Raw genomic sequence first — 22,974 nt, 5'->3', positions numbered from 1 at the left:
TTTCCTTTTTTCCTTCCAGCACCATCGCCGCCTTGGGCGTGAGGTGCCCAAACGCAACGGGATGATGCCTTCCTTGCTTCGCCCTCCCTGCRGGAAGCTGCTCTGAGGAAACACCCGAGCCTGCGGGAACAACTGTGCCCCTTCTCCGGCCGGCTCCCACCTGCCCCGCGCCGTCCGAGAGTGTCCGGGGGCCCTCGGCCGACACGAGCGCTGGCGCCGGTCGCAACGGYGGTGCTGGCGGGTCTCAGGGCTTCACCCCGGTGCTGTAGAGCGGGTCCGCGGGATGCGGGGCTCGCGCCACGTTGGCGTAGACCTCCTGCTGCTCCGGGGGGGACGCGCTCGCCGCGGCATGAACAGCCTCTTTCTCCTTTTTCAAATTCTGAGGAAATAAAGCAAAAAAAAAAAAAAGCCTCCTTCTCTGGAAAGCACAAACTYGAGGTGGAGCCCTAGTTCCTCTAGCCGAAGGGCTCTAGCTTGCAGGGTTTCTCTAAGGAAATGCCCCCTCCGAGCTGTCGGCCAAAACCTCTCRGCCACTTTGTGGAGCGTCCTTTCCCGCGCTGCTGCAAGGAACGGCCGAAGGGAGCAGAAAGCACCAGAGCGCCCGTGTTATCCGGGGTCATTCGCATACGGAGCAGGCACTTCCCTGTGGAAACCCCCTCTTTAGGTGTCCCACCCCTCCCRTTCCTCCTCGCGGCCCTTTGCCCACGCCACCGGCCTCCCCGCGTCCCTCCCGCGCACCCCAGCCCTGTCCCCGTCCCCTGCTCAGCGCCGCCCTGCGTTTTCCTACCTGGCGGCGCGGCTTGATCTCCGCATAGCTGGTCTCAGCGCTCGCCAGGCTGAGGAAAGCCTTGATGTTGCTGTACAACAGCTCRCCGTCGGCCGGGGCCGCAGGGTGGTCGAGATCAGCGTACTGCAGGCTGCTCTCGGTGCCCTGAAACACGAACGCGAGGCGTTCAGCACGAGGAACCGCGTCCGGAAGAGCTAGCCTAGAAATCGGTGCTCCCCGTGCAAAACCTGCGGGCGATGGGTAGAAATTGCCGGCATGCCAAGCGCAGGACGTCAAAAGCAAGCAATTAGTTTCCGCCGCAGTGACTGAGGCTGCTTCTTGAGAACTGCAGCTCGTGGGTGAGAAAACCAGACTGAGACCAGCTTTGCTGGGGGGACGAGCACCCCGCGGCAGCGCCGCGCGCGGCCCCCGCTCTGCTGGCTTCCCCCGAGAGCCGAGCCTCAGGCCCTCGACGTTCGGACCGTCCGGAGGCTGCTTCCTCCCCAGCGGCATCGGATTTGTGTGCAGGGAAGAGACACCACGGTCTGGTGCAAGTCCCGCACCACCACGGATCCTAGTGTCTTTGCAGTCAGGAGATAAACTCCACATTTTGCAGTCTGTATGTGCTCGTAACCCGCTGCTCGCCCGCAGGTTTGCTCGGATCGCCGGCAGCCTTTCCCCGCCGCGGGACAGCTCTGAGCGAGCGACCCCAGGGCGCGTGGTGGCCTGCCTTACCGTGTTCGAGGCGCTGCGGGTCATGCCCATCTCTATGGGTGCTCCGGCYGGGGCTGGGGGAAACACAGATGCAGTTAGACACAAGGGCAAACCGGAGGCTCGGAAACGCATCGGAACTGCGCGGTCACTGCAGATCCCACCATGGAGCAGGAGGGGAACCCGCTGCTCTGTTACTTATCTAAACCAAAGCTCTTTAAATAAAACCAGATCCCATCTGCCGGCGGGTAGCCGTCCCCAGCCTTCCCCCCATCCTTTGCTCAAATTTTGCATCTGAGCRTTTGCAAGCCTGGCCGGTAAAACCGAGCACGTGTGGGGAAGCTGCAACGCGTAGACCAGCTCAGCCGTGCAGGGCCATATGGATCCCCAAATCTGCCCTTCCCCAGAGCGTTTCGGTGGCACACCATGGCCACGCTAGAGCCTCTGTTGGGGGCAGCGGGACCCGTCTGACTGTCCTGCTGCTCTCTCCAGGTAAGGAGAGATCTCCCTGATCTTCTCCTCTTGGTCACAAGGTGAAAAAAGCAGAGAAGTCACCCAACGGAGGTCAGGAATTGGGTGGATCAAAGAGGGAATGGAGAACAAAGATAAACAGAGCAAAAGACAGACTCTGGCACAGAAACACTGTTTCAGAGTGATGCTGTTTCACCTGCCTTTTTTCCTCTTCCTGGACAATTTAATCAACAGTCCGGCAGCAAGTACAAGCAAAAGAAGAACCACCACCATGAACGGAGTCAGGACGTCTGTGACGAGGTCCAAGCTGCAAGAAAAAAAGAGTTTCTGCTCTCACACTTCTCCTTCAGTGGCAAACCCAGAAGTAACTACCACGGAGCAGGCGCAGGTGATTGCTTCTGCTTGACCTAATGCCTCGAAACCAAGGCTCCGTGGTTTTCCATCTGCAAGCTGGAGACGGAACAAACTAAACTAGGAACAAACAGGACATTTGGTTCTGAGTGCTGCTGCATCTTGAGGATTTTAAGGATCACTTACTGGGTCTGATTTGTCTCTGGTTTAGCTCCACTATTTGTTGACTTTCCTTGTCGTGGGCAACCAGACAAGGGTGATGTGTCAATGGGACTAGTCCCGGGAAGCTGGCTACCCCGTGAACCTGCTGCTGGGAAACCTCGGCTTTCCCCTCCTCTTGCATCACCTCTAGGTGCGAGACAGGCAGGGGGGGAGGAAGTTCTGCCACTCTGATCTCACACTTTGTCAGCCCCGTGGGTGAATTTAGATGTGACTAAGAGGCAGAAGAGGGCCCCGCTCAGTGCCTACTGGACTTTCTGCAAGCAAGCGGTCCCTCTGAGTTTTGGGGAAGGAAATGGTGTCACCACTGCAGTCAGAAACTACTTCTTGCTTGGCCATATCCTGCATCTTGCTTAAGCTGCAAGTGATGCAGTGGACAGACAGGGCTTTGGCGGGGCCAGCCCATCGGAGGTGCTGAGATCCTTCTCCATGCAGGTTTGGTGGCTGATGGCATGCAATGTTGGTCTCTAAAGGCAAAAGCAGGAGGTCCGAACCCTTACAGGGAGGTGAGAAGAGCCTGGAGGGCTGCAGGGCTCCAGCTGCACCGGCTGGATCTACTGGGACCCTCTACTGCAAGACCTCGCACGTGGAGGTGGCCGCCGCCGGCAGCGGGAAGGCGATCCCGGCACGGGCGGCAGCTGTACTCACTGTCGAGGGCTGGCACCTCCGTGGGGAGAGGAGTCRGCTCTCTCTTCCTGAGCAGTTTTCTCTTGGGCAGATGCCTGAGTGGGGACTGATGTGGAGGTAGTGAGAGCAGGGTGCCCTGCAGTTGAGGGAGATGCCGGTTTCAGGGGAGAGGAGGAGGAAGAAGGAGCTGTAAAAAAAAATAAAGAGAAAAAGAAAAAGAAAAAAAGGGAAAAAAGGGAAAAAAAAGACAAAATAAGACAAAATAAGGAAAAAAGAGGAGAGGCTCAGCCCGACTCGCTGCCTCCTTGGGGGAAATGCTGCGGATTTGGCAGCGAGGCAGAGGTGATGCACTGACCGTTGGGCCAGGAGAAGTCACCCCCCCCCCACTGCGCCGCAGCACGGTCCCCGGGGTGGGAGGGCTGCGAGCCCCTGCCCTGCCCGGGAGGGAGGGAGGCTTCTCGCCGCGGGAGCTCGGCAGCCACATCCCACTGCGTGCACGTGCACACAGGTGCACTCGCCCTGCAGGGACGGGGTCTGGGCACCAACGGCAGGCACCAACACAGTGACCCTAAATAAGGGTCCCACCGCAGGGGCTGGTACCCGGCGTGAGGGACGGCGCCCAAGCCCCGGGCCCGGACGCGCTGGGTCCCCAACACCGGGGAGTGAGGCAGCCCTGGGCAGGGAGGGATTCCCTAACGCTGGAAAAGACGAYGAGGAGAGCACAGACGGTGCCAGCAGGACGTGAGCAGGGAGGAAAAGGGGACGGGGAGAGCAGGGGGGAAAGCAGAGCACGAGCCCGGACGGGATGGGGTGGCCGGGCACCGAGAAGGGGCCGTGGTGAGATGCGCCCAGGGGCAGCAGCCTGCAGACCCAGGTGACCCATCGCCTGGCCGTCCCGTGGGGCCGGCACCCACCTCCTCCCCACCGCCCTTTCCGCAGCCCCTGCTCCCGGCATTTGTACTTTGGCAGCAGGGACGGCAGCGTTGGCCCAGGGGACCCATAACAACTTACCTGGGGACACTTTCACATGTACTGTGTGACTGTCATCACGAATTGCCCTTCTCACCCCACACCGGTAGGTGCCCGTGTCCCCCTCGGTCAGGTTCCCCACGGTCACCGTGAACACCCGCTGCGTGCAATTGTCCCGGATGGAGACTCGGCCCTCTCGCACCACGGAGCAAGGCTTTGAGGTCTTGATGATGTGAGTTTGATCAGCACAGGTGTAAATTATTCCCGGTTTGCACCAGTATTTTTCATGGGTCTCGAAGCCATTCTTATACGCGCAGGACACCGAGAGGGACCCCCCCACGCGCCCCTGCACGGTGGGGGGCCCCGTCACTGCCCAGCAGCCTGCAGAGACAGACAGAGCCGGGGAGTCCCGCTGCCGCCTGCCCTGCTCGCCCCACGCTGTCGGGCTGTGCCTGCCGGCCTGGCCCCGCTYGGCGCAGCCCGGTCCGGTCCGAGCCGCCGGGCTCCCCCGGCCCTACCTGGCAGGAGCATCCAGGCGAGCAGCCGGGCGAGCCTCATGGCCGGGCGCTGCAGGCCTCAAGGCAGCCCTTTCGCTGGACGTGCACCTCTTTGCATGTACTTTGGCACTTTGCTTCCTCTTCCTTTCGAGCGTCTTTATAAGTCACTGCTGAGGTCATCCTGGACTTTCTCATTTCCTCTAGATCTCCATTGACTTCCTGCCCTCCCCTCTTTGCTAGCAGCCACCATGCCCTGGCCCTTGCTGCCCCGTGCCATGCCCCTCGTCCCCTGGAAGCACCAGGACCCTCACGGTCTTCCCTCGCTCCTGTCATCCCTGGCACTGACTTGCTAAAGCCTGAGCTTTGTTGGTCAAACCCTTAGGCAGAAGCTCTTGGGAATTAGGGCAGGGCTTGGGGCCAGGAGGGTTACAGGCAGCACGAAATACAAAGCATCCTGTGGCCCACACTTAGGGACCTGGTCTGAGTGTCACACAGTCCATCTCCCACAAGCCACRGACTGGCCACTGGCTTGAACCCAATCCTGCCGCACAGACCAGCTGCTGGTACCGTCAAGAGCTCTGGCCTTGGAGAAGGCGAGGAGACAGCTTTATTGCAAATGGTCACATCTGGTCTAGCGGTGCTGAAGGTGGCGCTTAGCAGAGACACAACCTGACTTGTCACCGTCCCTGGGTCCAGGCCCCGACGGGGGATCTCTGCAGAAGAAGGGCCAGCCCCGCGCGGTGTCCCCGCGCGTCGCCCASGGCGGGCACCGGGCTGCCGGGCTGCCGGGCTCCCGGTGCAGCCGTTCCGGGGTCGGCCGGAGGAAGGGGRTGAGGAGCGGAGGAGCCGCGCCAGGCGGCTGCCAGCTGACAGGCGCCGCGTTCRCCGGAGAGCGGCAGTCTCTTCCTCCGGCGCCCAGGCCTCCGTCTGACGTTTTCTTCCTCTTTAGGAGGGGGACGGGCGCTCCGCGGGCCCTGCGTGGCGGGGAGGGATGCCCAAACGCGAGCCGCTGATGCCCTCAGCAGGGCTGGCCGAGATTCGCCCCTCGAGCGCGAAGGCCTGCGGCTGGGACCTGGCCGGCGGCGCATCCGCATCTGCATCCGCATCTGCGTCCGCATCCGCATCTGCATCCGCATCCGCGCCAGGTCCGCGCCTGCGGCCTTGCTCCTCCCGCTGCTTTGGCTGGGAGCTGCTCCCCCCGTGCGGCTCGTGGTGCTGGGGCAGAAGCCGTCCCCGCTGGGTCCCGGACGGGGCACCCGGGCTCTATGGGACGGGCATGGGGGTCTCACCTGCTCCGCCGGGTGCCCCCTGCCTGGCGCTCCTCCGGTCCCACACACTTATCCGGACGGCGGCGCCAGCCAGGCTCAGGAGGACGAGGCCCTTCGCGGCCACCAGCAGCAGGAAGCAGAGCAGGAGCGGGGACCTGCGGGCGAGGGGCCATGGCTGTGCCGCGCTCCCGGTGCCGCCTCCCGCCCGGCGCCCGCAGCAGGCGCAGCCCTCGGCCGCGGTGCCGCTGCCGCATCCCGCGCCGTCGTGCGGTGCCCCGCGATGCTTCTGCTCTGCTCCCCCGGGCGAAGCGGGACGGCGCTGCCCCCCGAGCGGAGGTGACCGCCTTGAACGCTTCTGCCCAAAGCATGGCCGGTGCCCGCGGGACGCGCCAGCACTCACCCCAGGGTGGCACCTACGCGCCGGGGGGGGCTGGGACCGCTGGGGCCAGTCCCTGGCCGCGGAGAGGGCGACGGCCGCAGCTCGGTGCCGTTGGGCAGCCCTGCTGAGCGGAAGGGAAGGGAAGGGAAGGGAAGGGAAGGGAAGGGAAGGGAAGGGAAGGGAAGGGAAGGGAAGGGGGACGCTGATCCAGGGCACGACGGGCGCCGCAGCGCTCCGTGTCCTGCCCCAGGCCTGCCGCGCCAGCCCCCTTCCCCTCCGCTCCGGCGGCCCCGGCAGGCGTGCCGTGCATCGGGAAAGGACCGGGCGAGGGTGATGCTGGTGCCTGCAAGGACCAGACCTTCAACCTGCGCGGCCACCTGGCGAGGAGATGGGCAAGGGCAGGGCTGGGGCGTATTTCCCCTTATTCCGCAGGGAAGTGCTTGGCACTCCGGGGCWGACACGAAAAGTACCTTATCCATGTGATGCCACGTCCCCTCCCCGGGCCAGCAGCCCCAGCAGCCCTCCTGGCCCCGAGGAGAGGGGACAGGCGCTTACCCGCAGCCACGATCACCTCCACGGCGTGGCTGAGGTCCCTCCACAGCAGCGCGATCCCGCAGAGGTGGGTCCCGGCGTCCTCCCGCGACAGGTTCCCCACGGTGACGCGGAAGGCGCGGCGGGAGCGGTTGTCCGCGATGGCGAAGTGGCCCCGGCACTCCTGGGGCCGCGACGGGGCCGTGGCGACCAGGTAGCGCCAGCCGTAGCAGGTGAGCACCAAGCCCGGCTTGCACCAGAACTTGGGGGCCATCTCGAAGCCTTTCTCGTATCTGCACTCCACGGACACGGATCCTCCCAGCCAGCCATCCACCGCGGGGGGCCCCGACAGGGCCCGGCARCCTGGGGGGACACACGCTGGGTGGAAAGGCCTTGGAAGGGAGCGGGCTTGAGCCCCGGGAGCACCCGGAGCGTGCCTTGCACCCCACGAAGAAGCAAACCGTTGCCAGGAGCGCCCTGGTCTCCCGTGCCGAGCCTTCATCCCCATCAGCTCTGCAGGAGCCGGGGGTGCCGGCRCTGCCCGCCGAGCGCCCCGGCAGCGGGAGCTGGCGCCGTCCCCGCACCCACCTGGCAGGAGCACCCAGCCGAGGAGCAGGGAGAGCATGGTGCCGCCGCCGCGCCGGCCGGGCGCCCGGCCGCGGGGAGCCCACCCGGGCACTTCGCTCGCCGCTGGGCGCTTTGAAGAGCCAAACTGTTGCGTCCGCAGCGGAGATTTTGCAACCTGAGCCCGCAGCTYGCCCTAAGTTCCTGCTTTGTAAGCGCCCCGGCAGCTCTGGCATTTCAGTTCCTTAAACAACGTTAGAAAGAACCAAATCTTCAAGGCTTCGCTGGGGAGCAGCAGGGAAGCTGGCCGCGCCGCGGGAGGCGGGATGCCGCGCGGCGGACGTCGCTGCTGGCCCTGCCGTGGCCGCTGGCGTCAGCCGTTGCGTGTGGCACGCGCGCAAGCAGCAGCATTCCTAAGGCGCTCGGCACGGCGCAGGCTTTGGGGAGCCGCAGACCCYGGAAAATATCAGGAGCACCGAGAAAGGGGCCCACGCTGCGGCTGGGTCCGACGCGAGCTCTGCTCTCGGGCGGAAAGTTGCCCTGCTGGGGAATGGGCTTTCCTAGAGGAAAGCCAACGGGGTGCTTTTCCCGGGAGGGGAAGGAAGGCTCCCGGCCCTGCTGCAGGAGAGGCTGCAAACACTGAGCCGGAGCAGGGGCCGGCAGGCAACGGACAGACAGACGGACRGACAGACCAAGGCTTTATKGCAGAACCGTCTTTAATTGGCAGCTCCAGCGTGTTGGAGACGGCAACGCGTTTGCGCCCAGGCCCGGGAGCCCCGTCAGTCCCACGGGGGCTCCGGCTCAGGCGCAGAGGGTGCAAATCCGGGACCCGGGGGGAACGGGAGAAGTGCTCCCCCCGGTCGGCCGACGTCGCTGAGCCTCACCGGGTGCCGCTACCCCAGGGGCATCCTGGCGGAGGAAGCACTCCGCGCCCCGGCAAATCCCCTCTCGGCCCGGCACGGAAGCAGCGCGGGGGCTGCCGGGGGGGGCGCAGGCTTTGCTGGGGCACAAGCGCCCGGCGTGCGGCAGCTCCGGCCGCGGGGCTGCCCGGGGGCCGTGGCTCGTCCCCGGCGGGACGTGGGGGTGGAGGGGGCACCCTCCGCGATGGGGCCGCCCCGGTGCCCGGCGGTGGCTTTTCCCGGGGGCCACGGCTCCTGCACCTGCTCCAGCACGCCAAGGCCAGCAGCACGGGCACCTTCGCGCCGAGGAAGAGCAGCAAGTAGGTGACGCCGAGCCAGGACCTGGGCAGCGGGAACGAGAGAAAGGACGGTGAAGCTGGAGCATCCCGCCGGGGGGGCGAAGACGCCGACGGGGAGAGGGGCTGGGGGCTGAGCCTGCCCCGGTGCAGACCCTCGGGGGTGAGTCTCGGCCCCGCACCGTCCCCACGGCCTTTTTGAGGTCCCCGTGGCTGTTTGGAGCCATGCAGGCTTCTCCRGTCAGCTCCAGGCAACGCGGGGGCGAAGCGGGGCGCTGCTCTGTCCCCCCCTCCCTGCCGGCCCCGCGGGATGCTCTTGGGGGCCGCTGCAGTCGGCAGCGCCTGGGACACACGCAGGGAAAAGGCGAAGGGGCCGCGTCCGCCTTCGGAGACACGTCCGGACCCTGACCCCAACTCACTGCGCTGGAGGGTCCGTGCAGCCCATGGGGCGCGCAGGGGTGGGTGCYGGGGGGCTCGTGCCGCTGCTCTGTGTCACCTTTGCCAGGCTGCTGGCCTCCGTCGTGGCCGAAACGGCTGCAAGGAAGCAGAGAGAGAGTCAGAGCCATGGAGGGAACCCCGGCCTCAGCGCCGCCGGAGCTGGAGCCRGGGTCTCCTGCCCTCCAGGCGAGGCGCAGCCTGGCCCCGGTGGCTCGGTGGCCCCAGAGGTGGCCCCAGCCCAGCYCCCCGCACTGCCGCCCCGCCGGCATCGCCGCCGTCTGCACCAGCGCCCGGCGCGGCGCTCGCTGCTGGGGCCGGCTCCGTCTCCGGGGGGTGCGGAAAGTGCTGACAGCTGTAGAAAAAAAACAAMAAAAAAAACCAGCCATGGAAATACCAGAAGTGCAACGCTCCGAGGCTGAATATTTATATTTTCCTCGGAGAAACGTTGTGCAAGAGCATCGCCGCCTTGCCGGCCTGCCAGCAGCCCCGAGAGAGCTGGGCATGGGGCACATCCCCAATTAACCACAGGCGATTAACGGAGCGCTGTGGAGGAGCAGGAGGGAAAAGGGGGGCTTTTACGGGAAGGGGGCTCGAGGATGGGCTGCCAGCAAGGCCGCGGGGGACGAAATGCCGAGTGGGAGGGAGGAAGGGAGAGGCTCTGTTGTGGCTGCTCCTCGTCCGTCCCTCGTCCGCCTCCGTTGCCCCGGCAGTCTCCGTCCCCAGCCCAAGCAGCGGGTCTCTGTTGCCCCCCCGGCACCCCCCCGGCGCGGGGCACAAAGCACGCTCCGGGCTCTCCCGGGGAGCCGAGCACGCCGTTACCTGCCGAGACGACGACCTCCACGGCGTGCCACAAGCCGAGCCGCAGCGTCCTGGCCACGCCGCACCGGTACCAGCCGGCGTCCGCCGGCACCACGCTCCCCAGCGTCACCGTGACCGTGCGCGCCGTGTGGTTGTCCCCGATGGACACCCGGCCCTCCGTCACCCGGGCCTCCAAGCCGTTCGTTCGGATGATGGAGGTGAGGCACAGCCAGAAGAAGTCCAGTCGGCACCAGTATTTGGGGTGTTGCTCGTAGCCCGGCTCGTAGCTGCAGGACACCGACAGGGACCCGCCTGGCTCGCTGCTCACCCGCCGGGGGCCCGTCACGGCCCAGCCGCCTGCGGGGAAGGGGGGGCCGCTGAGTCCTGCCCGCCCCCGGCGCCGGGACGGGGGGGTTCAGGAGGGGGCTGAGCCTGGGCTCCTCGCTGACCCCGCAAGCCCCCTCTCCGACCCTCCGCCGGCCACGGGAGGAGGCCTGTTCTCACCTGGGAAAAGGACCCAAATGGGGAAAATCCTCATTCTCTGGCTTTTTCCTCCCGACGAGGACTTTCCCCCGCGGCCATCCACAAAACGCCCCGTCGGGCAGAGCCTTTACAAGCGCCCCGGCTGGAAGAGGGTTTCCCAAGCGCGTTCCCCCCCGTCACTTCCTTGGGCAGCACTCGCTCCTCCGCGTGCCTATGGAGGACCCTGGATATCTCGCTGCAGGCGCTTGCTTCCTCCCCGCTTCCAGGGAGTCTGAGTCACCCCGGCAGCGTCTCATGACCCGTCGCTGAAACGGCAGCCGCCTTCCAGCGAGACACCGCAGCGCGGGGGGCACCCCGGCCCCGGCCCGAGACACCGAATCCCGGCCAGCCCCTGCTCACGGACCGGTCTGGGCCGCTGGGAGGGTTTTGTGGATGGGGACGGAGGAGGAGGAGGGAGCGTGCGGGTCAGGGTCGCCTTTGGAGGGGGGCTCCAAGGAGATGGTCATGAGCCCTGCTGCAACGGGGGGCAAGAGCTGGGAAGGCGCCCGTGCTGGAGCCGAAGGCACCCTCGGGGCTGGGGTCCCACGCACGGTGCCCAGCCGGCTCCGCGGCTCCCGCGCTGGCTGCCGGTGAAAACCGGGCTGCTTTGGTTTGTTTGATGAAGCAAAGTGCCTCGTTTCCCCCGAACCGCCCCCCCCCTTTGGCACAAACGCGGGTTTCGAATGACAGCTTTTGCTTTTCTCCCCCGATTAAATGTTTCCACCAAAAGTTTCAGGAACCCAAAGAGGCTCTGCAAAAAGTGAAGCTGCTTCCCCGGCAGTTCCCTTTTTGGCAGCTTCATTCCTCATGGTGCCTCGGAAAGAGCCGAATGCCCGAGCCCGTTCCTCCACGCCTGCCTTGCCCCTTGCCCCCCACGCGCTTCCCCCGGCCAAGGTGAGGGGAAGCTCTGCTTTTCTGATTTTCGGGTAGCCACCACTCCCAAGAGCTGCGTGACCAGCTGAGAGCCATATCCATCCCTCCTGCCCCAACTACCTGCCAAAACCGGCATGGTCTCAATGCAAGAAGTGGCCGGCGACACAAAACCTGCTTTTCCCCAACAAGCTGCAAGCCAGGAGCTGGCCGGGGCCGCCAGGACGACTTCTTCTCCCACGGGCCAGGGTCACTCCGCGGCCCCCCCGGCCACCCGAGCGCCRTCCCCTCCCTGCCACCCACTCCCGTTGCCCTCCAAACCCTCCTGTGCCGCAAGCCGCTTCCGTCTGCTTCTTGCTTGGTGTCTGATCTCCCGTCTCCTCCTCCGTGATCAGCACTTTATTGTCGTTCAGCTCAGCTCAACGTAATTAATACATTTTCTGGGGGATCCCCCGGCGCCGGGGAGCTGGGGTCGCTTCGGCTGCGGGGTCGGTGCTGAGCAGCTCATTAATCCAGCAAAGCGACGCAGAGGCCGCGGGAGCCTCCTCGGGCCCCCGGAGCGGGGAAGCAGGGACTTGCTGCCCTCGGCAGAAGGAGGCCGGGAACGCCGGTGGCGGCGGCGGGCATGGGAAGGAGGCCGGCGCGTCCTCCCGGCGGGGCGCTCCTGGGTTCGCGGGTCCAGGCCGCACGCAGCGGCTCCCATGCCGCGGAGATGCTGCAACAGGGAGACAGCAGCAGCAGCCTCTAGCAATAGTCCGTCTCTTCCTCCGATCCCGGAGCCTGCAATGAGCACAGGGATGGGGAGAAGCTGGATGAGCCCCTGCAGGTCCCCACCAGCGACAGAGCAGCACCCTGGAGGCGCCAGCGGCCACCCAGGGGCAGAGGGCATCTGAGCAGGGTCAGGGCCCTCCTGCTCAGCTGGAAGCACGGGAAAGATGCCTTTTCCCTGCAAATCCGGGCCCAGGCTGCAGGTGGCTTTGCAGCTTTCCAGGGAAACCATCACCTGAAAAAAACCCTTGAAGAGTTCAAGGGTGCAGAGAAAATCCAGCCCCCGGGGACGCCCCAAGGAGGGTTCAGGCGGGGGTGGCCCCCTCCTGCGTTCGGTGCCGGGCTGTTTGCTCCCGTCCCCGGCAGCTCCCCGGCTCTGGGCTTTCCCCTCACCTCCTCCAGCTGCGGGGCGTTTTCATAGAGCGTCTCTTCCCACGGCGAGGACTCCGGCTCCGTGTGGGTGCTGGCGGCCGACGCTCTGCGAGGAGGCGGCGGTGACGTGTCCACGGGGCCCTGGGCACAGCAGGGGACGCTTTGTGGGGGGGGGGGGGGGGGGGGGGGGCCGGTGCCGCCAGGCCCCCGCCGCTCGCCGGCTTTCGCTCACCTCTTCCAGGGAATTGCTGTAGACGTTGCAGAGCCACGGGGGGCCGGGGTCCCCCTCGGCCGCGGCGCTCGCGGCTGCCTTGGCTTTGCTGCGCGGGGGCGGCGCGTCTCCGGGGGCCTGGAAGAGGCAGGGGGGTGGGCAGGGGGTCGGCGGGCCGAGCCTGGGCTTCCAGCGTGCAAAACTGCACCGAGGGATGCGCGGCCACAAGGAGCCTCCGAGCAGCAGTCGCTAGAGGGGGACAGGAGCCCGGGCTGGCGGGGGCGGGTGACGCCGGGCTCCCTGCCCGCGGCTGTGACGGCCTCCCGGGCCCGGCTCGGGGCCTCGCCGCCCTCCCTCCCGCCGTGGGGGCTGGCTGGTGCCGCGCCCCGAGTGGCCGCGGGAGCCCGCGGGGACCGGCGGCGGCGGCAGCGGTGCCGGCCGGGCCGGGGTTAGGGCCGCGGTGGTCCCCGCCGGCACGGCCCGTCCGGCACAGCTCTCCGCGCCTTGGCCGGCCGCCGCTGCCGCCGCTGCTGCTGTGCAATACCCCGGGTTTCACCTGCGAGCCTGCAGCCAGCTTGTCCTGCCAGGAGCGGCTGGCGTCTCCGAGGGGTCTCTGCTGGGCTGGAGGGTCAGGGAAAAGAAAAAAAGAAAAAAAAACACGTCAAAGCCTATTTTTGTCCTGGCGGGAGCTTCTCCAGGGGTATCCTCTGTCCCAGAAGCTGTGGGAGCTGTGAGCTCCCCACCAGCCTCCGCAGCCAGGAGCCGTGTTGAGACGAGTTTGTCCCATGGCCCCACCAGGCTGGGACCCCCCAGCCAGGACACCCTCCAGGGGCTCAGTCCAGGTGGAGCCCAGCTCCTCGGGACGGGCACCGTCACAGAGCCCAGACCCACGGCTCCGGGAAGGACCCACGGCCATGAAGCATCAGGCACATTCACCTTCCTTCCTCCTGCRGACGAGGGTCCAGATGAGCACGGCAGAGCCGGCGGCAACCAGGAGGGAGGCCAGCACCACGCTGGGTACCACGATGGTCATGGCTGTCCTGGGAGAGCTGAAGACGAGAAGAAGAGGAGCAGGGCTGCGCCTCTCCTTCCCCAGGGTGATGCTTTGCTTCTGCAGTGTCCCGGTGTGTTGGTGTCCCCCCGCAGCAGTAACCCCTTCTGCAGCCCCCCAGGCAGCTGTGCCATGGGGCACGAAGCAGGGAAAACGGCCTGGCCCTTGGCTTTCCCAGGTGGGGACACGAGTCCTGCCGTCACCCCCAGCCTCATGGGAGCCGGGCAGCACCCCACAGGGGCGAGCAAGGTGCCCGATGTGCCTCGCTGGGACACATGGCATCCGTGGGGCCCCTTTTGGGTCTTTGCTGCTGCCTCACCCCAGAAGTCACAGGCTGCCGGGTGGTTCAGCCCAGCAGCTCCGAGGCGCACCGGGACCCCCCCAGGTCCGAGGGCTCCCCACCGCTCCCCAAGGCTGCGCAGAGCCAGCGCCCGTCCTCAGACCCACTTGGTGCCCTGGACTCACCCTGGGGAGGTCGCGTTGGTGGTGTTGGGAAGCTCCGTSCTGTTCATGATGGTGGAGACCATGGGCGTCTGTGCTGCTGGGGTGGTGGGGAGAGGTGCCGAGGTAGCTGTGTTAACAAAGTCCTGCTGGGAGCTGGGGACTGAGGTGGCCCCGGGCCCCAATGACYCCGGCAGCAGACAAATATTTGCCCTTACCGCCTTCAGCTGGTGCCCTTGGCCCTGCTGGGTTTCCGCAGCTCCTCTTGGTGGACCATCTCCAGCGCCCACCCGGAYGGGGAAATTCGGGTCCTACAGCCCCCACAGGGAGCAGCTCTGCCCAGTGACTCCCGCCCAGCCTTTCCAGCCCTGTCTCCCCCATCCCCATGTGCCAGAGGATTTCCAGAGATCAGAGGGGTTGGATCCATCCGGCTTCCTCATCCAATGAGTTGGATATTTTATCAGCGAGATACGCTCATGCGGCACCTTCACCTCTTTGCTTTCCTGCCTCTATTTCTTCTTTCCTTCAGCAACCAAGTTGGTCTCCACGTTGCGTGCATCAGGACGTGCTTTCATTTTCAGGAGCGTAGGGGACAGGTCAGGCGCTCCCTGGGTTTAGCGTCCCCGCGTTACTTTAGCACAGGAGCGCTGCAGAGCTCGGCGGCGGCTCTGCGTCCTTCCTGCACTGCGGTCAGCGTGGGAGCACAAATAGCCGCCCAGGGCTCCACCGCAGGCCCTGCAGAGCTGCACACGGGGCTCCCGGCACGTTCTGCAGCCGCCTTGCTGTCCTCTGCACGAGCCTCTGCACCCGGACAGCCCTTCCCAACCTGGTTTGTACTGGGTAAGGATGGGTGTAGCTGGATTGGAGCTTCCCCCCTGTTGGCTGCTGGCCAGAGTTGTCTCCAGTGGAGGCTCCTGGTCCAAAACGCTCAAGCCAGCATGACGCCAGGACTTACCTGGGAAAACTGCCACTTTAACCGGCTCCATRATATCCTTGCCCAGCCTCTCGATCCCGCACCAGTAGCTCCCAGCATCCTCCTCGGAGAGGTGCTCCACAGTCAGCAGGATCACGCAGAAGACTYGTTTGTCGGTGATGGAGACGCGGCCGCGCCGCTGGGGCGCTTCGAGCCCCGCCGTCTCGACGACCTTGCGGCAGGAGTCCCGCGAGGCCCCGCGGCACCAGTACTTGTTGTAGCGCTCGTAGCCCCTGGCGTACCAGCACTGCACGGAGAGCGTCTCGCCCAGCCGGCCGCTGACCTCCCTAGGGGCCACCAAAGCCCTGCAAACTGCAAAGCGACCCGGGAGGAACGGCCGTCACGGCCTGCAAAGCCAGTCGCCCCCTGAGCTGCTCCTTCCCGGCTCCCTTCGGAGAAGCGAGCGCTTTGGGGGAGCCCCATCCGCCCCCTTTCAGCCCCGGGGCGGTGGGCTGCCGGCGYGTCGGGAGCTGGTCCTCACCTGGGAGAAGGAGCCAGCCCCAGCCYGGGGACACCCTCATGGTGCCGTGTCCGCGGGGGCTGGGGCGCTCGGCCCCGCGGTGCCGCACGGCCTCTCCTCCGCGCCGGGCGGACGCTGCCGTCTGTACGGACTTGCGCGGGGCCACCGACTGGGCAGCGAGGGGCCGCGCGGGCTCGGCTGCGCTCGCTGCTTCCTCGCCGCCGGCGGGAGGCGGCCGCGGAGCGCTCCGCTCTGTGACCGCGTTATTTTTAGCTGGAAGAGTTTCATCTGGGCGCTGGGGGTTTCTGCTGTGGCGAAGCGGCCTCCGAGACGTTCTTTTGCAGCCGAGTGCAGCTGGGAAGCTCGCACGCGAAGCCGGGGGCTCAGAGCCCCTCGGGAGCGGGGAGAGCTGCAGAAACGCAGGCCCCCGGGAGGCACGGCGCGAGGAGCAAGGGACGGAGGAGCCTGTGCACCAAACTGGAGGGAAATGCCCTCGAAGGGAGGGACGAAGGAGCCCGTGCACCAAACCGGAGCGAAATGCCCTCGAAGGGAGGGACGGAGGAGCCCGTGCACCAAACTGGAGGGAAAAGCCCTCGAAGGGAGGGATGTAGGAGCCCGTGCACCAAACTGGAGGGAAAAGCCCTCGAAGGGAGGGACGGAGGAGCCCGTGCACCAAACTGGAGGGAAATGCCCTCGAAGGGAAGGGATTTTCACCCCCCCCCCACCAACTTCTCTTGGGGCTCTTGGGTGCAATCCTTAAATCCCCAGCTCCTGGTGCCCCGTGACTGTGGGAAACCCCTGGATTTCAGGAAATGAGAAGGAAGCTCTCCGCAAGCTTCCTTGCTGCAGAGAGGGGCTGATGCGCACCATGGCCCCGCGAGCCGAGGCGGCGTGCTGGCCGGGGGGGGCGCGGACGGAGCCGAGCCTCCGCACGGCTCGAGCTCCGGCTTGGCTGCCGGGCTGCGCCCACGGAGCCGTCCCGAGGCCGTCGCAAGGCAGCGCCCCACCTCTTTCACTGCCGTCCACGTGGTTTTTCTTCCTCTTTCCACAACTGCTGTTTATTTCCATTTTGCACCGGTGCGATTTTGCTTTGGTAGGTGACAAGACCTGCCCAAACAGGGGGGGGAGACTGGGACTTTCCGCTGAACCGTCCGGCGTGGCAAACGCTGCCGAAATCTCCAACAGCCGTGGGGAGGCGGGTGGGATGGGGAGCCAGCATGTGCCACCTCTGCGGTGCCTGGACGTCCCCGCGCCGTACCCCGCGCGGAGGCACAAGCCGGGCGCCAGCCCCGAGCGYGGCGCAGCCGGGTGTCCCTGACCCAGCGCTCGAGGGCTGCAGCCCGCCGGGCTCAGAGCCCCCGGCCCGATTTTCTCTGTCCTCCAGCCCGGGGTAGCAGGAAACCAGACCCTGCATTAGATACCTCGGGGTGGTCAAATCCGCTCGAATCCTCTTGCTCTTTATTCCTGAACGTAAAAACTGCAGAGGACAAAATAACCGGGGGGGGGGGGGTGTCTGCTTTAGCGGCTCTCGGCTGGTCTCTTTTCCTGGCGAGCAGCCCTCACCCGGGTGCAGACGTCGCCCCCGGGGCGCCGGGAGGCTGCGTTCACCCAGCCGCTGCGCGGCCCCGGCGCTGGGTCTGCCCCGCTCACCAGCACTTTGGAGCCTGGACCAGAGAAGCTGGGCTTTTAACCCCGATTTGGGGATGTTTTAAAAATGGCCCGAATCGGGATCTGTTCTCCTTTTAAGACCTCATGGCAGGGTGGGGAAAGCAGCGAGTTGAACAGGGCACGYGACTGCGAAACTGTCGTGCAAGAGGTTCTGCAGAGACCTGCTGCACTCAGGGCACAGGTGGGAAGCTGCTCCCCGTCACGCGTATGAACAAGAGCCGTCCCCCGTGTCCCTTTAGGGACCTGCCCCCCCAAACRAGGGCTCTCATCGGCAATTCGGGAGCAGCAGACTCCGACCCGGAGCCCAGACCAAAAGGGGTTCCCTGCCCCCAGAAACRGGCAGGGACGAGTCAGAGATTTTGATAACTTATTCCGATTTGGTGGGAACTGGAGTGGAAAATCCCCTCTGCAGCGGGATTCTGGGCAACTGCAGGGACCAAGGGGATCTGGTGTTTTTTTTTTCGTTAGACTCCATCCTGGGTCTGATAGAAAGGCTTTAGGCAGCCCCGCGCAGCACTGGAGCCTGTCCACACGTCTTGCCTGTGCGTGGGCTCAGCGGCGCGGGGGAGACCGGGGAGACGTGYGGGCAACGGCAGCGAAACACCCCCGGGACACAACTTCTCACCGTGCTGTTCCAGCCTGCTTTATTAAATTGGGCTCTCACAGGGTCTTCCCCAAAGCCCGTCTCCCCAAGCTGCCTGGGTCTCGCCGAAGCCCTGGGAGGGGAGGACGGGCTGAGGAGCTCCATCAGCTGCAGGCTCCTTGCACCAAGCCGGCCCCGGGAGCACGGACGTCGCCTCCARGGAGATGGAGGTCCCGATATTTCCAGCCGTTGGAGAGAGCATGAGGAGAGACCAGGCAGAAAGCTTTTGTAGAGCAGGAGGAAAACAAGCCCCGGAGAGCGGGAGAGTTTCATCGGATGCCTTCTCCCGCCCGCTGCGCTTTGTGGCAGCGAGGGCCTGAGCGGGGCCCGGCCGGTCGCATGTTGATGTAGATTGGCTGCGAATTCGGAGCAGAGCTTTTCGCGCTGGAAAAGAAAACTTCATATCTCTTTTCTAAGTCCTAAAATGGGAGAGAAATGGGAAGAGCTGGGACGCTTTCTGTCACAGGTCTGCTGGATCCCTAAAAGCCTTCATCCCAGTAACGTCCATCCCTACAGGATTTGCTTGCCGCTGGCCTGAAACGACTTGTTAAAGGCAAGGGGAAGGTCCGGGTGGGAGCAGGACCATGACCCAGAGCAGACTAGACCCTCTTTGCCCCGTCCAGCTCACCCATCCCGCGTCGCGACCCATCGAGCCCCCTTTACCTGGCACATGGCTGGGCTGTTTTCGTAGTCATCCTCGGGCGAGCCGAGCTCCTGCTTGGTGTTTGCGCAGATGTTTGGGGGAGCGGCCGCTTGCCGCCAGCCTGCGGGGCCCTGCGGSAGACACAGCGTGTCGGGGACGAAGGGGCCCGGCAGCGGCTCCTTCATGGTGGAGCCACGGTGAAAGGTGCCCGTCCGCCCCCTCCATCCCGCGGTACCTGGCGGTCCTTGTCCCCCGTCCTCGCCGCGTCCCGGGCAGCTGGGGGAATTGCAGATGGAAACGGTCAAACCGGCGCGGGGCTCCCCTTGCCTGAAAGGGGCATTTCTGGGGGAGCCGAGCCCTTCCCTGGGGGGTGCCCACAGCAGCTCCCGCGCAATCCGGGCTGGCCTGACCTTGCTAGCGGGTCCCCAGCACCGCGGGGTGCACGGCCCATGGACAACCCTGGATTTGAGAAGCTTAAAGCCAGGCTGACACGACAAACCCTCCAGGGAGGAAGAGGAAGGGCCAGGCACGTGCCCTGGTGAGGAAGGGACGGGTGCTGGGGACCCCACAGCCCCCCCTTGGCTTTTACCGCTGGTCTTTCCTGGCGATGCCCTTCTCATCCGGAGGCCGATGACGATGCTCAGAACCAGCGCCAGTGCAACGGACGGCATCAGGACCAAGACAGGCAGGTTTGGGGCACTAGGAGGGCAGAAACATCTGTTATTCCTCTTCTGGACACCCGCCCTCCCTGGTGCCTCTGGGACGAAAGGATGATCCCAGCACCGGCACCAGGCATCTTAATACCCAGGCTGTGCAAAGGGACTCGCACTTCAGGGCATGAGGCTCTGCAGGTGGGAAGGATGTTCCAGCAGGGAGATTTTCCAGCTCTTTTATACATGTATATAATACATAACGAACGACCAGCTTTGCAAATGCAGCTGGAGAGCCTCGTCTTCAAAGCATTTCCTGCAGCTGCACTTTTCTGTAGCAGGCTCCTGGATTTCTCCCAGGTTTCCTGGCCTACACGCACGTGCACATGCAAAGCGTGGCAAATTCGGCCAGAACAAACTGCACAGTAAGAGTCGCCCTCCGCTCTTACAGACGTGTGCTCTGCCCACGCGGGGTGCAGCCCTGCCTGGGCTGCTAGGGCCTTCCCGGGGCCCCGGCAGCCCTACGGGAGCCGGGCAAGGCTTCTGGGAGCCCAAACCAGCGCATCCCAACGGGATGCAGGGATTCAACAGCATCAGAYCTGGCTTTCCCCAGAGATGCCCTACTGGCCCCGAAACCCTACGGGCCGGGCTGGGGCTGGAGCCCAGCCTCCTTGGGCTGCCGGTACCCGCACGGGGGTCGGTCCCGCTCCCCTCCCATGGCTCCCGCGCTCACCCAGCCTGCGGGCTGCTGCTGTTGAACATGGACGCGGTGCTTGCCGGCTCCGGGGGATCCCACGGGAAGCTGGCAGCAGATGTGGGCTCTTCCTCCCGTGTCGTGTAGATGGGGTAGTCCGTCACGTTGGGCGCTGCGGTAGAAATACGTGGGAGTTGAAGCAGAGCGGGACACGTCAACCAGCCGCGGTCTGCACCCGAGGTCTGTGCCTGCCTTCTGGCCCAGCGCCGGCGGCTGCCGGATGGAGCGGGGTGGCTGGGGACAAGCCCGGACGGCCCCGTGAGGGCCTCACCTGGGAGGACAGACACCACGACGGGGACCATGAGGTCATACCACGGCTGCTGGATCCCACACCAGTACGTGTCCCCGTCGCCCACCGTCAGGTTCTCCATGGTCACCACGAACACGTGCTGAGCGCGGTCGTCTCGCAGCCGAACCCTGTCCCCGCTCGCCTCGTCCTCGGCGGCCGCCGTCTGAACGAGGATGGAGCAGTAAAACCAGCCGCTGCCCCGGCACCAGTATTTCTCGGCCTCCGCCAGCTCCGGCTTGTAGGCGCAGGACACRGACACGGTGCCCCCCACGGGCCCGCTGGCCTCCGCGGGGCCCGTCAGCGCCCGGCACCCTGCAAGGGACGAGGCGGTGTCACACTGCCGGTGGCGAGCCCGCAGCTCGCTGCCGGTCCCTGCCGCCCCCGGGAAAGCTCTCCGGGGGACCGCAGCCCTGCCTGCGGCCCGGGAGCGCTCTGCCCGCCGGCTGCGGCGCTGGCGGCTTTTGCAGCGTGCCGGCTCTGAGYGCAGCGACGCTGCAGCCCCTCGGCAGTGCCGGGGAGGGAGGGAGGGAGGCGGCGCAGAGGGAACCGCTCCATCTCTGCCTCCCGATGAAACCCCGGCGACCGGAAAACCGCTTCTGCTTCTGCCAGCCAGCAGGTCTGAGACAAACCGTGGAGTGCAGAGCAAATTCCCCCCGGACTTTCCCATTCTCAGGTTGTTTTTTGTTAAAAAAAAAAAAGATGATTTGCCAGATATGCCCTAGCTCTGCAGCAGAGCCGCAATCATCACTGCCACGCTTCCTCAAGAGCCAGCCCGTGCCGGATGCTGCCCGCCGCCCGGATGCTGCCCGCTGCCCAGATGCTGCCCGCAGCAAGGCTGGCGGCAGCGACGCACCCGGCCCGCGGGGCACGAAACACAGGCAGCAGCCGGGTCCCGCCACCCGCGGAGCAAAAAGGCATCTGGTGTGGTTTCAGCACGAGACCGCCAGGCTCCGGCAGCTGGGACACACGGACTCCTTCCCGAGCACGCTGCACCTCCCGGGGGCACTTCCAGGGCCCTGCAAGCCGGAAAGGTCACCCGCCTCTGAGCTGGAACCAGTTCACAGCAGAGGGAGAAGTGGGAAAGAAATACATCTGTGGTTCATTACCACTCACCACGTAGTGGCCGAGAAGTGCAAAAAGGGGTCAGTACCAGGCTGGGAGCGTTTTCTGCCCTCTGATTTTGCCAAGCAAACGGTGACAGCCGGGCACAGGGACGCTTTTAAACTAGGACACTCGCCACCCCAGTGTCCGTCCTGGTCCAAGCCCCGGCTCTGGCAGCTGGACCACCACGCGGATTTCAGGAGCTCTGAACAGCCCCAGCAGCCCCTCGTCCGTCCGTCCATCCCCAACACAACAAGAYGCTGCTCTCACCTGGGAGGAGAAGCCAGGTCCAGACCAGGAGCCCTTCCAGCATCCTGCCCCGCTCGCCGGCCGTGGGTTCCGGTCGCCTCCACCACCAGCTGCGTTTGCCAGGCCGGGGCCAGGCCGGGCRCCCTTGGAGGACTGCCGGGGCCGCCCGAAACCCGCGGCCGCCGTGCCGTGCCACCCGCTTCCTGCTCCGCTTTCGCTTCCCCGCGGAGGCGTGGGGCTCGCCAGCCCACCCCGCCTYGCTTCTCCGGCCCTGGGAGGGCGCTTGCAGCTGCTTTGCCGGGCCGGGGCGACCTGCCCCAGCCGCTCGCTTTTCCACTTTTTCTCATGGAATTTCTTTCCCTAGCAGTGCCTGTGCTCTCTGTGCATTTGCACTGCCTTTCCTCGCCCCTTTTCTCCGCCGGAGAGGGGCTCTTGCAGAGCTGCCAGACGGGCTGCGGGTTTGGGCAGATACGCCGCCTTCCCACGGCTGGCTTCRTGCTGTCAAAGCGCAAAAAAGGAGGAACTTTCCCCAAAATGGAAAAGGGGAAGAGCAGCTGGGGGGGRATTCACTGCCCATTTTACATGACGGCTGCTAAATTACATAGGAAACTTTATTTGCGTCTGCGCGATTGCCCGGCCAGGCACGGTGACTGCACCAGGGTACTGCCAAGTGCCGGGAGCCTTTCCCGCAGTTCGCTCGGCGGGGCCGGACGGTTTGGAGAAGTGGCTCCGAGGCAGAGGCTCAGGCTGGACGTGCAGTGGGGAAGGCGCCTACAAAGCCATGTGCTGCCTGAGAGCTTCCAGGGACAGTCTGATTACCCGAAATTGGACAGAAGCTTTTGTTCAAATAGGCATTTTGGGTAGAGATGCCAGGGGGACTTTCCAAGTCACCTCTGCCTTGGATGCTCTCTAAGATGAGACGTATGAGTTTCGCTTTCCCGGCTGTGTTTCGGGGCTTGGTTTCGGGGCATGGCAAGCTGCCTCCCAGCCCGGGGCTGGTTCCCACGCACAGACCTCCCCAGMGCTGTCGCCGAATCCGTGCAGAGCCTGCTCAGAGTCCCCCGTCCCTCTTGGCRGCAATGACATCTCCCAACCATGGCTCCTGCTATTTGACCTAGGGACTTTGCAAAACAATCTGTGTATTTTGGATTGTGCTTCCATGTGCTGCTTTGTCAACTTTGGTGAAGTTGTCCTTGTGAGACCAGGCCGAATATAATAACGGCTAACGTGACTCCTTTAGTGCTGCCTGATTGAGCACGCGCTATCTGATCTCTCTCTTCCGCTGCCATCTCAGATAACCAGGATGAACCAAGRTCATTCCCAGATCTCCTGACTTAGCAAAGCCAGCAAAAGAGAGAGATTCTCRCAGTTTTTATTGTGGTGAAGGTTTTACTTTGGATTGTGCCTTAGGCTGGACTTCTTAGCCAGAAAAGGGCTGCAGAGCAGGGGTTAGTTATTGCGGTAAAATTAAGAAAGCAAAATTTAACAGATTCAGAGGATGAAGTTCTGACTTCTCCTTAGTCCA

General features: G+C 64.9%; 4 protein-coding genes across 4 annotated transcripts; all 4 read right to left on the bottom strand.

Annotated features, from left to right (window-relative positions):
• Window positions 1-105: 105 nt before the first annotated feature.
• Window positions 106-5,059, bottom strand: LOC112977722 (CMRF35-like molecule 6). Its single transcript, XM_026090434.1, has 7 exons — window positions 4,633-5,059; window positions 4,157-4,495; window positions 3,167-3,332; window positions 2,149-2,255; window positions 1,502-1,554; window positions 788-931; window positions 106-379 (listed from the first exon to the last, which is right to left on the bottom strand). The coding sequence occupies exons 1-7, from the start codon at window positions 4,670-4,672 to the stop codon at window positions 245-247; spliced, it is 984 nt and encodes a 327-aa protein (XP_025946219.1). The 5' UTR covers window positions 4,673-5,059; the 3' UTR covers window positions 106-244.
• Window positions 5,060-8,056: 2,997 nt separating this feature from the next.
• On the bottom strand, window positions 8,057-10,449 carry LOC112977724 (CMRF35-like molecule 7). Its single transcript, XM_026090436.1, has 4 exons — window positions 10,289-10,449; window positions 9,806-10,141; window positions 8,968-9,082; window positions 8,057-8,594 (listed from the first exon to the last, which is right to left on the bottom strand). The coding sequence occupies exons 1-4, from the start codon at window positions 10,320-10,322 to the stop codon at window positions 8,234-8,236; spliced, it is 846 nt and encodes a 281-aa protein (XP_025946221.1). The 5' UTR covers window positions 10,323-10,449; the 3' UTR covers window positions 8,057-8,233.
• Window positions 10,450-13,449: 3,000 nt separating this feature from the next.
• Window positions 13,450-16,520, bottom strand: LOC112977807 (CMRF35-like molecule 2). Its single transcript, XM_026090586.1, has 4 exons — window positions 16,460-16,520; window positions 14,975-15,304; window positions 14,044-14,182; window positions 13,450-13,576 (listed from the first exon to the last, which is right to left on the bottom strand). Exons 1-4 carry the CDS (start codon window positions 16,518-16,520, stop codon window positions 13,450-13,452), a joined length of 657 nt encoding a protein of 218 aa, XP_025946371.1.
• A 1,226-nt stretch (window positions 16,521-17,746) lies between these two features.
• Window positions 17,747-21,881, bottom strand: LOC112977723 (CMRF35-like molecule 7). The gene is made up of 7 exons (XM_026090435.1): window positions 21,471-21,881; window positions 20,082-20,411; window positions 19,790-19,922; window positions 18,996-19,105; window positions 18,642-18,682; window positions 18,427-18,537; window positions 17,747-18,182 (listed from the first exon to the last, which is right to left on the bottom strand). Exons 1-7 carry the CDS (start codon window positions 21,511-21,513, stop codon window positions 18,033-18,035), a joined length of 918 nt encoding a protein of 305 aa, XP_025946220.1. The 5' UTR covers window positions 21,514-21,881; the 3' UTR covers window positions 17,747-18,032.
• Window positions 21,882-22,974: the final 1,093 nt, after the last annotated feature.

This window comes from Apteryx rowi, unplaced genomic scaffold (assembly GCF_003343035.1).
Source record: "Apteryx rowi isolate R43461 unplaced genomic scaffold, aptRow1 scaffold_86, whole genome shotgun sequence".
In the NCBI taxonomy this organism is placed as follows: domain Eukaryota; kingdom Metazoa; phylum Chordata; class Aves; order Apterygiformes; family Apterygidae; genus Apteryx; species Apteryx rowi.
This window is presented reverse-complemented; position numbering and strand designations above follow the sequence as displayed.